This window comes from Chamaea fasciata, unplaced genomic scaffold, assembly GCF_029207755.1.
Source record: "Chamaea fasciata isolate MVZ Bird 193981 ecotype frontalis unplaced genomic scaffold, bChaFas1.0.hap1 SCAF_22, whole genome shotgun sequence".
Taxonomy (NCBI): domain Eukaryota; kingdom Metazoa; phylum Chordata; class Aves; order Passeriformes; family Sylviidae; genus Chamaea; species Chamaea fasciata.
Window position 1 is genome coordinate 9,096,128 of NW_027094107.1, and position 15,197 is coordinate 9,111,324.

Genomic DNA, 15,197 nt, shown 5'->3' on the forward strand with positions numbered 1-15,197 from the left:
GTGAAAAAAGCTAAGCAATCCAGAGCTGGGATTTCAGAGGCGCAGCAAAGAAAATCAAATACGGAAAAATGACAAAATGGTGACTTGACAAGGAACATTTTCCTCATGAACATGACAATAGAAAATTGAATAACTAATAAGTAACAGATGTCTGAAATCTGTCTTTTCCCTTGAATTATATCCAGTGCTTTCACTGCCAGAGGAAGAAGAGATGCAGTCATTTGATAGGAAAGCCATGCATTTGTATGCTGGTCAAATCATGGAGAATCAAATCTAATTCTCCCTTTCAAAGCAGTAGGACACTTTATCCACAGCATTTACTATCACAGCACATTCTTCCTTTTTGTTGCAAGCAGGTGATAAACGTCATTCTTGTTACATTTTCATGAAGGCAGTGGAGGAGTCTGAGGGGAAGTTTGAGAAAAAGAGAGGCATAATTATAGCACAGAAAGAGGAAAAGCTGAAAAACCTGATGAGCCTTCTCAACTTCAGCAATGAAATCTTATGCAGGACAAACATCCCTGTAACTCCCAAATCCATTGCTGATCAGACAGTGCAATAAAATACCTGCTCATTAAAACTAAAACCATCAAAGAGTGGCAACAGTACCGAACTTGATTATACACGCCCTGTGGGAAAGCAACCATGTAAAAACCCAACCTTCCTTCGATGACTTAGTCCGCTGCTGCTGAAAGTACTTCTAAGTTCACTTCTGGGTGACGTCAAATCAGAAACACTGTTTATACTCTTTCACAATCCACTGAGCAGAGGAGCGGAGATAAATGCCAAATGAAGAGGAAAATGCAACTAGTGATTTATCTCAGTTCTATTTGAACTGACTAATGCAAGAAATAATTATCTAGAGCCGGAACTTTGGACTTCTCAAGCATGTGACAGATGACCACAGACATGGTTTTCTATTCATAATTCCTTCACGCTGGAGTATCAGTGCTGGCACACAGGTAGTATGTAAGCCTGATATAATCAGTAGAAAAATGGCAGGTTCAAGGCAATGCTTGCTATTCCCTGCATACTTCCACATGTATGCCCTGACAGGAGAAAAGAGCCAGAGAGGAGCCAAGAGGAGTGCTGTGGTTAACAAACACGTCCCTTTAACTGCTCGCTTTGGGCATTAATTATCCCCACATCCTGCTGATGGTGTCTGAGAGTTATTACATATGTGGGCAACTCAACATGACCATCCAAATCTTAGCAGAGTAAGCTTATTAAATGCTTTATATTACTGTAGAAGTTTAAAAAAGATATCCTTCACGTGTCACAGGCAGGTGTATTTTTGTATAACTAACTATCCCCTGACCTTGAACTCATACAAACTATCAGAAAGATGCAGCAGCAGAACGGGGAGCAATGGACAAGGTGCCCCACACTGCTTTCCCGGCTGGAGTCAAGAATGAGGAATCCCAACTGAGAGTTCCACAAAAAGCCGCTTTGACTCCTAACAGTCAGTAAACTCCAGGTTCAGGTAGGGGTTCAGAATTTCTCTGACATGACACACCTTCATTTTAACATCCTTGGTATCTGGGGTACACAACCCAAACAAGGGTGTGGACTGTGTTGCTAAGAGCCTGATTTACCCAATTCAGGTTTTACTCTCTCATTATCAACGAGAGACTGATACTCTCCTATGATATTGTCTCATTACCAATGCACTAATACCATTAACCCCTCACAATAAACCAGCACAAGGCACCTCTGCCATGGGATAAAGAAAAAAGGGAACTTGGAATGGTTGCCTTGTCACATGAATTCCATGGAGCCGGTTAATACAGAGGAAATGAGCTGTTGGATATTTCATTTCTTCTGCCTTTGTACATTTCCAGCTCTCCCAATGGATGTCAGTAGTATTTACTTAGAAAAGCAAGAATAAATAGATTTTTATAAGATCCAATTACCACTGATAATTTTCTAGCTATGCATTTGCTGGATAATGTACTACAGCCTTGAAAACCTTGTACTTAGTGTTGAGTTCAGTAACTCCCCGCTGCTATCCAGCTGTTAGCGCAGTGGTGACAGAGGCATTTCCTTTAATGGAGCTGGGACAAAGCCTGCAGAGCACTTCTTTATGCAGGCAGGAAGCACAGTAGGTGACTTAAGACTGTGCTGTGACATATCCTGCCTCTGCAGGCATCATTCTTCCTTCTTTTCAAAACTTTATTTTATTCCATTGTTTAGAAAGGTAAATGTCAACCTGTAGAAATAACAGAAGGAAACACAAAACTGTCCTGGCTTTTAACAGGTTCTCTGACACTTTTATACAAACCTTGGGATGCCCAGGACGCTTTTTCTAGCACACAACAGCCTCATGAAAATATGAAAAATAAACTATAAAGGCTGTTTAGTAGAACTGAAATTTAGGTCTTCTTTTTTTAACCTAGGAATTCCTCTGAATTCAGCTAAGATCAGGCAGTAATGAGAGAAAGATATTTCACTACATAAAGAGGTCACCACAAAAGCAAGGATAAGTCAAAACTGAATATGACCTCATAGCCTGAAACAAAGACTACTCTGTGTCAAAAATATTCTGAAGAGGAATTGGTACATACTTATTTTAAAAATATTTTGCTTTGCCTACATTATTAAAATGTGTAACTGTGTATGTTTTAGAGCTTATACATATATATAATGCGTATTAATTAAGTATCGTTTATATAAACGTTTTGTATAGCACCATAGAAATATTGTGGAATCAGACTCTTCTCAGAGTAGATTTTAAAACAGTTTCTGTCATGTGTACTTCTATATTGCACGTACTCTCGTTTATTTTCAGCCTGTCCCAGTCTGTTACCAATATACTTCAAGAAAGAAGAGGTTTAGATACCTTAAGTAAACTTGGGATTTAACCTGTTGGTCCTGCAAAGACTTGATGGCTTTATTCTACTGCACTTCTCCACGACTGCCTGTCTCTTCGTCCTCATCGTGAAGGCAAAATCCCACATTTCTACATTCAGGCCTTACACAGCCATCCCTACACGCATCCCTGCACGCAGTGTATTTCGCTTGGTTCCACTGGGGCAGTGCAAAGCGCGCGCGGGCCTACGCGCGGGCCTACGCGCGGGCCTACGCGCGGGCCTACGCGCGGGCCTACGCGCGGGCCTACGCGCGGGCCTACGCGCGGGCCTACGCGCGGGCCTACGCGCGGGCCTACGCGCGGGCCTACGCGCGGGCCTACGCGCGGGCCTACGCGCGGGCCTACGCGCGGGCCTACGCGGCCACACGGCTCCCGGCGCCCGCGGGGCTCCCAGACGCAGGCCCGGCCCGGCGGTAATAGCGCACAGGTCCGGGCCCCGGCCCCGCCCCGCGGTAATAGCGCACAGGCCCCGCCCCGCCCGCCGCGCCCTGCGGTAATAGCGCACAGGCCCCGCCCCGCGGTAATTACTGACGCACAGGCCCCGGCCCCGCCCCGCGCTAATAACGCACAGCCCCGCCCCGCCCGCCGCGCCCCGCGGTAATAGCGCACAGGCCCCGCCCCGCGGTAATTACTGACGCGCAGGCCCCGGCCCCGCCCCGCGGTAATAGCGCACAGCCCCGCCCCGCCCGCCGCGCCCCGCGGTAATAGCGCACAGACCCCGCCCCGCGGTAATTACTGACGCACAGGCCCCGGCCCCGCCCCGCGCTAATAACGCACAGCCCCGCCCCGCCCCGCCCGCCCCGCGGTAATAGCGCACAGGCCCCGCCCCGCGGCGGTAATGCACAGGCGCGGGCCGGCCCCGCCCCGCGGGCCCCGCGCAGGCGCAGTCCGGCCCGCCGCCCCCCGCACGGCGCGGCGCGTCCCGCGGCTGCTGGCGGCCCGCCCGTCCCCTCTGACCCGGCGCCGCCGCCGCTCCATCCGGGCCCTGGGCGCTCCGCGGGGAAGATGGCGGCGCTGCTCCCGGCCGAGTGGATAAAGAACTGGGAGAAGGGCGGCAAGAGCGAGTTGTGAGTGCGGGGCCTCGCCGCGGGCACGGACGGCGCGCTGCGGCCTGCGGGAGGGAGGCGGCGGCGCTCGGGCCTCGCCGGTCCGAGGCGGCGGGGGGGCGGCGGTCGGGGCGTCGCTGGGGCCGCGTCCTTGCTGCCGGCCCTGGGGCCGAGGCCGCGGTGGGGAGGAGGGCCCGGGCCGGCGCTGCCGCCTCCGCTCGGCCCCGCGGCCGGGCGCGGCCCTCCCGGCGCCCCGAGCGCCCCCTTCCCGCCTCCGGGCCGGGTCTGCCGGGGCTCGGGCTCGTCCCCAGCCGCCCCCCGCGGTCGGACGGGCCCTGGAGCGCTCCCGTGTCGCTGGCCGTGCAGTACTGACCTCTGTGGCACAGGCCTCAGCCCCCGATCCCAGCCTTACCCATTCCGGCGGGACCGGCCCCGTGTTCCCTGATCCAGGCAGAATGGGATCAGGTAGTCACGCCTGTATCGTACAAAGTAACCTTTGTGCACCGAGGGCTCCGGTTGCAAGCTCTCGGATTAATCCAGGTGTGCCAGGAGCTTTCCGTTCTGGGCCTGTGTCTGTCTGAAGCCATCTCAGTGTGACAGGTTCACTGAATGTTGTGTTTCTGGGGTGCAGCTCTTCAGGGGTGGTTCACCACCAGTTTGCTCCTTTCACGTTACTCTGTTAGTTTAAACGGCTGTCCTCTGCACTAACTATATGTTTTTTACATTCTCTTGTTTCAATTCTTCCATGTGCTTTTGTTTTCTGCTGTAAGTAAAAAACCCCGCGGTGTTAAATACGGGTGTCGAAGGGATCACTTCACGAAACCCTTGTTGATTTTGTTCACGTTTTCTGCAAGGTCGCGCAGCTTTGGCAGTGAATTTCCTTGTGCAGAAGGAGCCGGCAGTGGGCTGGGGAGGAGGGAACGCCGAGAGTCCCTGCACAAACCCTGCTCTTTGCAGAGCCTCCATTTTGTGGTGAAGGGGGCCCCCTGTACGGCCGTGCACTTTTTGGTTTGAGCGATGCTGGAAGCATTTCATATGCAGGCTGAACGGGGTGTGTGGAGTGTAAGAGGACACACATTTCCTAGCTGATCGTGTAATGCCAACCGTGCTCTTCTCACTGCCTTCTCAGCACCTGCCTCAGCTCCTGACCACGGTAAAACCTCCTAGGGCTCTTCTCCCCCCTGAGCAGTACTTCTTCAACACCATGAGAGGTTTCCTCTGCTGTGGGAGCTGTAACACAAAAGGATTAGCTGCATCCCTGTGTGTGTGGTGCTCACACCTCGTGTGGAATCCTGCTGAACGATGTCCAGGCACGACTGAAGGAGCGGTTTGCAGAGCAGGCCACGTGTTTGAAAAGACATGTCATTGTGTCTGGAGAACAGTTGTCAGGCTGTGCAGTGGTAGCTTCAGGAACCCGAGCAGTATGCATCTAGAATCTGAACTATATACCTGTAGACAATATTTAAGGAGCTCTTCAAGAAACCAACTTTATTGGGAGAGTGTTCAGTGAGTAACTTTTTGTTTCTTTTTCCGAAACTTCTATCTGCTGATTTGGTAGAGGGAAGCGGAGCTAGGTTGCTATCATTTCAGAATGAAACACATCGAGTGTTTGTAAACATTAAAGTAAAAAGGGAATAAGTGCAACAATGCTACTTGTTTTTATTGGACTATTTATCTAATACTAGTATGCTGAAGAATAAAAATTAGGTCTGGGCCTAAGTTCACTCTTGATCTTTGTGGCTCAAAGTTAAGACAACACATAATGACGTTAGAGAAGTGGGAAGGGGAAGGATGCTGCAGAAAGACAAAACTGACATTACTAGCAAATAGAAGAATTTTAAAACTTTAGAAGGTTTTTTGTAGGCATTTTAAGGGGATAAAACCCCCTCATAATTAATAGAAAAGATTAGTTCTTATGGAAAAAATATTTACTTGCTGGAGCATGAAATGGCTTACACGATCTGGCTAGATCAGTTGATTGAGTATTTTGGCAGTTCGTAGTTACCTAAATGAAAACACATTTCTGTGTTTTGGTTGAATATGAAACTATACTGGGAGAAGTAAATGGTTTGTTTTAATTTGGCATCTCAGCTTCTTCTGGGATTAATAATGGATGCTTAAGATAATTATTCTATTTTTTTTTTGAATGGTGTGATATTTTTGATTATGTGATCAGCTTGTCATGATTTAACAGTACTGTCCAGAAATCAGAAGGTAAGGGAAGGGTTTTGTGTGTTTCAGAGTGTCATAATGTTAATTAGTAATGCACTGGTGACCGTTTGCTTCCAAGGCATTGTTCAAAACTGTACAAGCTTTGAATTTAATTAATCTAGCTACTGATGTGTAATAGTATCTAATAAAAATACAGGAATATGGTAGTTTCGAGTGTGTGTACCTGCCTGGTCAGGACGTGGTCATCTTACAGGTCACTTTTTTGTTCAGATCCTTCCCTAGGTGCAGCTCACCAGGTTCTGTTCCTTTATTTGCTGCTGCCAGGTGCTGGTGTGCGGCTGGAGTGCGAGGGTGACTCCTGGAGCTCAGTGTGGGCTCCTTGCAGCCCCGCGGGTGCGTGCTGTCCGTGTAGGAGAGGGGTATTTTCCAGAGCCTGATGCTGGTCCACCGTGACCCGTGCCTTGCCTTGCTCTGTGACAGGGCCAGCACACCAGGAGCCTCCAGTGTGGCTGGAGGGCTTCAATGAAGCACCTGCCTCACAGTTTGTGCAGTGTGTTAAGCCTCAAGATAAACTGGAGAAGCTTTACATTCTGTAAATGTGAATTTTGGGGACTGGGTCTTGCGGGTGCCTGCAGCTCGTTTGTTACTTCACCTCAACACTGTAAGTGAGAATCAGCGAGACAGAGTTTGGTTGTAGTTGTGCCATCCTGATTGCAAAATGCAATTGATTGTCCTTTATCTCAGCTAAGGAACTCCCTGCATCAGTTGAATTCTGCAGATAACTAAATGCCAGCAGGCCCGTGGCCTGTGTGGTAGTCAGTGCTTCAATCCACGTGGGGTATGAGTTGGGAGCTCGGTTCTGGGGACTGCCGTGTGACCTGTGCACACTGCTTCAGCATTTGTGTTTTCACCAAGTCTGTCCCATCCTGGGCCAAAAGAAATGTCATCTTGAAACTCTGGTTTTCAAGAGTTCTGTGTGTTTTTAAAGAGCATTTTTACTTTCTGGGTTATCCTACTTTTCAATGGTATTCTGCACCCATTGCACGGTTTTGCTTTCCGATGAAGGGATGGAGGTTTTAGGGAAGTTCTCCATCCTGAGCTTGCAGCAGTGAGCTACCAGGCTGGAGTAGTAAGTCAGGTGAGCACTTGGCGGATGGTGTCAGCAGGTGCAAGTGTTCTGATTTTGATTTCATGCGCTTAGCTCAGAGTAGATGCCCTGATGTCTCGGCTTGGTGTTTCTGGAAGGGAGGGCTCCTGCCTGTCTCCAGTCCCCAGCGTGTCTCTGTGGCCTCCCGGGAGGGGCTTCACCTTGCAGAGGTGGCTGAAGCCTTGGTTTGGGTTTTCCCCGCTTTTTCTGCCGGGTTTGTCAGTGGCGCTGAGGTAATGATGGCAGGGCTGGAAGTGCTGCTGAGGAGGGAGGAAGTGTTTGTGGCCGTGTCCCGTTTCTGCAGCCACGTGCCCCTGAGCGAGTGCAGCTGTCCTGCCTGGCAGCACCTACAGGAAAGGTGCTCTTCCTTTGGAAGGAATGCAGTCATTCAAAGAAATATTTCTGCCTTATTTCCTTTCCTCCAGTGTAATAATTCAGGGGGCTACAATTGCAAATATTAAGCATGTTGTTTTGCAGATTCATCTTGGAGTCTTTTCTGTGTTGATCAATTAGATTAATGCCTTGGAGTAATGTTATATTGTTAACACTGTTTTCATACTGCTGGAAGGAGAACGGGAAGGGCTGAAACTCTGATTTTGTATTGAGATGTACTTAAAAGACTCATCAGTTCAAGCAGTCAGGGTTGCTGCTCTTGTAACCTGGTCGAGGACACTACCTTAGCACACAGGGGCCAAAGTGTGTACCAGATATTCTTTTTTGGAATCTGATGTTTCACTCTACTGTTATTTGTATACAGAACTTAGGAGTGAGTGCTTACAGGGGACCTTCCTTATGAAGGAGTAATTTAAAATTTAAGAAAATTGATTTTTATTGAATTGATAGACTTCTTGGTGACAGCTGGGGGAAAAAATCTATTCTTCAAAAAAAAGGTTACTGACCATTAATGAAAATTAAAATACTTATTCCCCTGTTTTGCTGTCTCTATTCTGGTTATTTCCAAATAGATTGCATTTTCTTCAGTAGGGTTTAGGACATCTTAGCCATACCTCTGCTTTTTGCTGAGGTTCTGTGTTTCTGCTGATTGTTATGTGTGAAACTCCCTGGTTTCCAGTTGTCTGAAGGGTGTGTATTACCTTATATTTGCTAATTATAATCCTTTGATTGCTGGAACAGCTGTTTAGTCCTGCTAGAGAAGTGGTAATCTAAATAGGATGCAAATAGAATGAGTAATGGATTGCTACAGAACTATTTTTTACTGTTATTTTTTGTGATAAGCCTCTGTAATAATTGTACATATCTGCCTTATTTGAGACAGCTTAAAATGGCTCCCACAGCAGACTGTGGTCTTGCCATTTTCTGTAGGAATGAGACGTGGCTCTGGGAGCCTCCTCAGTGTCTGTGGAAGGTACTTTGAGAAATGCGTGAACTTTGGGTTGAAAATGTGCAAATGTGACAGAAGTTCTTCAGATATTCCCTGGTGTCTGTTATGGTAAAGGTAAATCTCTACCCTTTTTAAATCCTGTCACTTTTAAATAGGAAACTGCTTTTGAAACCTCCTGCTGGGGTGACAGTAGGGGTGGAGAAGAGGGAAGATCCTTCTCTCCTGGAAGCATGTGCATGTAGTGGAGAAGGCTGCTCTTTAGGCAGTTATTTTCTAGCACAGAGAGCTATTAATTCATCTGATGGAACAGATAAATCTGCACAGTACTCGGAGTGCTTTTTGCATATGGCTGTTTGGTGAGGGAGCCCAGGAGCCGCCAGGGACAATGCAACAGGACAGGTTTGGGCTTCCTGGAGTGGGTTTTTTGAGGGGCTGGAATAAAGAAAGATTCTGTCTTACTCTTGGTGAAACATTGCACGAGGAAATCATGCGCATAATTTAATGTTAGAAGTTTTTTACAAGCAGGAGTTTGGAAACTCCTGTAGTCACAGTAATTCTGTGAGAAGCATTTCCTGAGTGGAAAATGACAGGGGGTGATTGCTGGGACTTCAGTGCTTCCACAGTGCCTCATGTTCTCACTTTTCCCAAGGAGGTGTAATGTTGGGAAGAATATTTATATGTGTATGGGATCTATTGGGAATCTTGTGTTTCTTTGCTGTGTTAGTTCTCTGAATTAGGGTTTGCTTTGGAAAAATCAAAATGTTGTCATCCATTTAAACCACCCAGATACAAAGCTGTTTTAGCCAGAGCATCAACCCAAAAAAGAACCCCAAAACACTTGTATGCTAATGTCTAATGTTTTTTAAATTTGTTTTCTTTTAGTGTGCAGCTGTGTCGTGCTCTCAGTGAAAACAAAAACCACGATGTGGGTTTCAGAGGTAAGTTGTGTGGTTGGTTTGTTGCTTTAGGTAAATAAAAACCCAGCCTGGAAAGAGTTGATTGTGGTACCTTTGCATGTGTGTGCTTGGAACATCCGTGTCTGGTGACCATTGGTGTGTGCCAAAGGCGAATACTGCAAATGCAGAGATGCACTTGATGCTGGTGTGAAGTGTTAGGTATTGATGAGCAGTTTTAATCTGTCAGTGATAACAGAGTAATCCCCTTTATGGGTAAGGGAAGCACATCCCCTGTACTTGTCATTTCTGTAGACATTGCTTTAGCAGTTAGAGGATTAGCTGATCCTTAGTCATCTCTTGTCTTTCAACAGATATTCAGCAGGCTTTGTATGAGCTCGCTTACCACGTCGTCAGAGGAAACCTAAAGCATGATCAAGCTTCTAATGTTCTTGGTGATGTCATAGTAAGTATATATTTGTAACCATTGCATACTTCCCAAAATCTTTCTCACAGAAGCCCCAGTGAAATCCAAGCGTGGGAATATTCAAGAGATTTTTCTTTGACGTGTCTGAAAAGTCATTCGTGTCCAGTTCTTCGTTTGGGTGCACTTGATATATATGTAGACTGGCAGGGTTTCATTTTTTCCCTCCATGTTTCATGGTGAGGAATAGATGCTTCAGCATAAATTAAAAATTACTTTTTAAGGGCACATGGAGACTGGAGTTGTTAATAGAGAAATAAAAGTCACTTGCTCATGCAGCACGTCTGTAATGCCACCTACTGGTATTTTTAACAGTGGGACAGTGTGCCTGCCATTTCACTGTTGGCCCTTGAAATTAATGCATTAGACTGATTTTCTGTTTGAAAAAGGATTTTCTTAAAATGCTTTGAGTAAGTAGGGAAAGCAGCAATTTCCTCTCAACTTCCAAACAAGGAAAAATACATTAAAATCTTTTAGAAATGATTTCTTATTTTTGGTAAGTTGCTGTTCTGATGTGTCTGGAACATTGAGGAGAAACGTGTTGCAAAAATGTAGTGTAACCTTTTTATGTTTTTTGAACTTGAGCACTGGTGGTGAGGGAAGGCTGGGCTGTAGGGCACCTTGACGCTGGGGTGGCATGGGAAATGTTGGCTCTTGTGGGAAATTGTTGTCTGTTTGGTGCCTGAGAAGCTGCAGCTCCCTTTCTGGGCTCCTGCTCCTCCTACAGGGCTGAGGAGCTGGAGGGACTGACCAGGGGTTTTGTCCTGGTCACAAAACACACTTGAATTACACTTAAAGGTTATGGGGCGTCACTATGTATCAGTAATTAGTACAGCACTTACTTTAGGTATTAGTCAGTAATTAAGTGTCTTCATTATTAATAATATAAAAATTTGCATTACTAATTAGTCTGAACTTTATGGTGAAGTGTTTTTTTATGTAATGCAGAACTCCTCTAAGTGTGCATGGTGGAATTTCTGTGTTCATTAACTGGGATGGTGTTTCTCCTCAGGAATTCCGAGAAGACATGCCTTCTATCCTGGCTGATGTCTTCTGCATATTAGGTAAGTTGGGTTCCCTTCCTTCCAGCATTGCTACACATTTGGAGAAATTCATGTTCTGTGCATCTGCTCGTTGACTTCTTCAGGAAATGCCATTAAATCTGTGAAGCATGATTTCCCTGTACAAAGCACGTGTTGATTCTTCCTCCGTGTATCTGTACCTCACTTGTTAATGTCTTTTCATTCTGCTTTGTTCTGTTATAGTTTCCAGAAGTTTGCTTATTAAAGGCAGTGGAAGTTGATCTGCCAAGGATAGTTAAAGGAGCTAGCTTGTAAGAATGTTGGATGTTAGCTAATGGAATCAGTGGCTTAGTGATGTTATCATTCTTAAATATTTTAACTAAAAGTTGACTTCCTGGTAGGTAGATCCTTTCTCCTCAGAATGCGTTCTGTAACTATTTTTGTCTGTACAGTCACTGTGAGTGAAATGGAGCTTGTGCTGATTGTCCAGGAATCTAAAGGCAAATGGCATTGAGTCACTGTCTGCCAGCTGAGCAGCCTTTAAAGATGTGCACGTCCTACTCTGGTGATAACTTCTGGATTTTTGTGTTCTAATATTGATCCAAAGCTGTCGCTCTCATGTCTTCCAGCTTTAACTGCCTGCAGTTTCTGTCTTGCTCCAAGTCTGTGTTTTTCAACAAATTCCAGAAAATTCTTTAGCTGGTCTGGTCACCACAGATCCTGTGTGTTCCATGTGTTGGAGTGAGGCATCTGTGCTGTGGTAGCCTCAGAAGAGAGGCACCTCACTGAGTTTGCATGTGCAGCCTTGGTTTTATACATCTGAATGATAAATTTTGACTTTGTTTTATTCATACTGTTTCATTCTGTGTGCTTGTGTCATCATTTTGTAATGATGGTTTTCATAATGCAGTGTTACACGGATGTCCTTTTCTTTTTTAATCTGCATTAGAAGACTTGAATTAACTGCTTCTTGAACTACATGAATAACTGAAACTATTGTATCTGTCTGCCTTGTTGTATCTATTTTTCTTTCCCCCTTTTTCCTTTAAATTCGTGTGTAGCCAAATGCCCTGCTTTCACTGGTAGCAGAGAATAGTATGGCTGAGGAGCTAGCTTTCAAACTTTGGGTCAAAGGGCATTTGACAATTTCTTGCTTGTTTCCTCTAAGCCCTTCTTTACTCTGGTCAGTATTTGCTACTATCCGGATTTTTTTCCCCAATTGGTTGTGTTGCAATATATGAGAACTTTGATTTGTCCATTCATCCACATACCCTGGAAAAAATTTTTACTGCAGCTTGTTCTTTGGCTGCTGGGGTCCAGGCTGATGTGGCTGGTCTGTTGCCTCCACTTCTGCCCCGCTCCATCCCTGCTTTTCAGCTCTCTGGGTCTTCTTCCTCACAGTTTTGTTGCTGATGGTTTTCTCTGTGGGTCTGATTTTAATGCGGCTGTGTGTGGTGGTTTTGTTGTTCATTGTAATGTCTGCCTTGCGTTCCTGTAGGGAGTTTTCCGCTCCTTTTGCAGCTCCTCACTGCCTGTAGTGATGTGCTTTTTTAAAAGTGCTTCAGGAGGTTTGCTCCCCTGGCCAGTGTTCCACAGCCTGTCCTCCCATAGCAGGGAATTGCTCTCAGTAGTTGACAGCAGAGAAGGAATCAATGGCGATACAGAACCACAGCTGGTAAAGGACTGCAGACAGACAGTAAATGGTCCTTCTCTGAAGCCACAGGGAAAAAGATGAGAACAATATCTTAAGGCCAGGATCGTGCAGTTCTCTTCAGTGGTTCATATTTCTGGTTTTGTGCTTGTTGTTGATCTCGAATGCTTGCCGTGAAGTTATTGCAACAAAGAGAATGGCAAGAAAAGTTACTGCAGCATTCCTCTGGATTCTGTTTTACCTTTTCATGAGACTCGTGGATGTGTGAGAATTGTCACCAAAATATTATGTGAGCCCCAGGGGGTGAGTGGGTGGGAAGTGGCAGGAAGCTGCCGTGTTATCAATAACTTTCTTTGCCTTATCTTATCATTAACATTTATCAGAATAGTTACTGAAAGAACAAACTCTCTGCATTTCACAAATAAAAATCGCTTCTTTCTCCCCATCTTCTTTTGTAGATATTGAAACAAGTTGTTTAGAAGAAAAAAATAAGAGGGATCATTTTACACAACTGGTGTTGGCCTGTTTGGTAAGTTACACCTAGGAGGTCTTTTGGCAAAGTTGCATGTCAAAATTTGACAAGAAAAAGGAGAGCTTGTTTTTTTTTCCGCCAGAAAAGACTATAAGAATGTTTTCCAAATGTCCAAATAATTTAGAAATTCATCTCCAAAGTTTTCTGATAGAGGAGTATAGTACAGCTCACCCTTGAGTTCTTTGAAGAGTTTTGAGTGAACGTAAATTTTTCCACCTGCAGGTTCAGCAGAAATTTTGCTTCTGAAGTATGTTTTGAGTTGCACTTCTTTATGTAACCTCCCCTTGTGTTTAGAAGTAGCATTCCTGAATGCATGGAAATCAGCTTGATTTGTAGCCACGTTCAGCATATGAAAATGAGACTTTCTAAAAAATAAAGAGTAAGCTTTGTAAATACGCAGTCCTTGGTAGTAATGTCCCTGGATGCTGTGCAATGTTTACTTGGTAACCAGCAATTAGACTCTAGGTCTCTTCAAGTGCTCTTGGATATCAAATGTAGCTCTGTGAAATTCCACTTCCAGTTCACAGTGTGTCAGTTCTGGCTGCTCCTGTGTTTGAAGCCAAATGTAACTTTTTCTGTTGTAGCCAGAATGCAGGTGTAGCATGAAGTAATAATTGTGTGGTCTCTAGGTGTCTGTAATGGACAATTTGGTGTGTGTTTTTGGTGTTTTTTAGTATCTTGTATCTGACACTGTCCTGAAGGAGCGTTTAGATCCAGAGACCCTGGAGTCATTGGGGCTCATCAAGCAGTCTCAACAGTTTAATCAAAAATCTGTTAAAATAAAGACAAAGCTATTGTAAGTTTTGGGGCAGGGGTTGTTGGGGGAGTGGGTGGGGAGGGGCAATGATGATTGGTATGGTCACAAGGTTTTCTACCAAGTCCTCAGTTTCCTTTGGGAAATATGCTTTGTTGCACTTCAACTTGCCTTAGGAAAGAACTTTGCTAGCCCTTAGTTTTCAAACTCTTGAGAAGTATAAAATCTCATGTTAGCTGTGGCTTTTGCTGCAGGGATTCCATTTAGGCAGATTAATTGTTATTTATTTGTGATATGTGAATATACAAAGTGTAACAAAATTAGTTATTGCTCTTGCATCAGTTAAGAATAGGTCTTGTTTCCATAACTAGGCAAACGTAGTTACTTTAGTTTGGGCAACATGGGTTGTGTTTTTTTGGTATATGTTTGGTTTCTGTCTCTGCATCCAGTGTTTCAGTGTCATGGAAGCATCACATGAAACAAGAACAGGTTATGAAACACGGACTGCCACAGAGCAGTTCTCCAGAGCAGTGTGTAGAACCAGCTTTCCTGTTAAATATAAATCTAATCTTTTTAATTGCCTGCATTTGAAATAAGAGCTGGATCTTTTTGGAGAGTGCTTGGTACCTTACAGGTATTTATATACTGCATTTAATAGTTTTTCCAACAGCTCAGGTAAATAAAAAGTTCATTAAAATGTGTTCAAAATTAGCATTTTGTATAACAAATTGCTAAGAGCATAAATAGGCTTCACCGGATGCATGTTACACAACAGAATTTAATTTCTCTTTATTTGCAGTTATAAGCAACAGAAGTTTAATTTGCTAAGAGAGGAGAATGAAGGTTATGCAAAGCTCATTGCAGAACTGGGTCAAGACTTATCTGGAAATATCACTAGTGATTTAATCCTTGAAAATATCAAATCTTTAATAGGTAAGGAATTTATTGGAAGAATATGGGCATTGGTTTTCCTGTATGATCCTATGACACAGACTGTGTTTTAGAAACAGAATGAAGATGAAAATCAGCAATGTTAAACTTTTCTGCTCTGTCCTTCTCCACTAGGATGTTTCAATCTTGATCCTAACAGAGTTTTGGATATCATCCTAGAAGTCTATGAGTGCAGGCCTGAGTATGATGATTTCTTTGTGCCACTGATAGAGTCTTACATGTACATGTGTGAACCTCAAACTCTATGCCATATCCTTGGCTTCAAATTCAAATTTTATCAGGTAACGTATTTCCATTCTTAATTTTGGGGGTTTGTGGTTGAACTGCAGTCAGT

The 15,197-nt window shown here is 44.8% G+C and overlaps 1 protein-coding gene across 3 annotated transcripts in view; it reads left to right on the plus strand.

Moving 5' to 3' along the window:
- The first annotated feature begins 3,859 nt into the window (after positions 1-3,859).
- The window catches only part of THOC2 (THO complex subunit 2), a 44,466-nt gene continuing 33,128 nt past the window's right edge, over positions 3,860-15,197 (plus strand). For all 3 annotated transcript variants that reach the window (XR_010723663.1, XM_066202631.1, XM_066202632.1), the window contains exons 1-8: positions 3,860-3,936; positions 9,459-9,514; positions 9,844-9,935; positions 10,966-11,017; positions 13,085-13,155; positions 13,833-13,954; positions 14,712-14,845; positions 14,978-15,144. Coding sequence is in view for 2 of the 3 variants with exons in the window: in XM_066202631.1 (XP_066058728.1) it covers positions 3,875-3,936; positions 9,459-9,514; positions 9,844-9,935; positions 10,966-11,017; positions 13,085-13,155; positions 13,833-13,954; positions 14,712-14,845; positions 14,978-15,144 (756 nt within the window). In the remaining variant the exon portion in view is untranslated. The remainder of the gene's footprint in view (positions 3,937-9,458; positions 9,515-9,843; positions 9,936-10,965; positions 11,018-13,084; positions 13,156-13,832; positions 13,955-14,711; positions 14,846-14,977; positions 15,145-15,197) is intronic.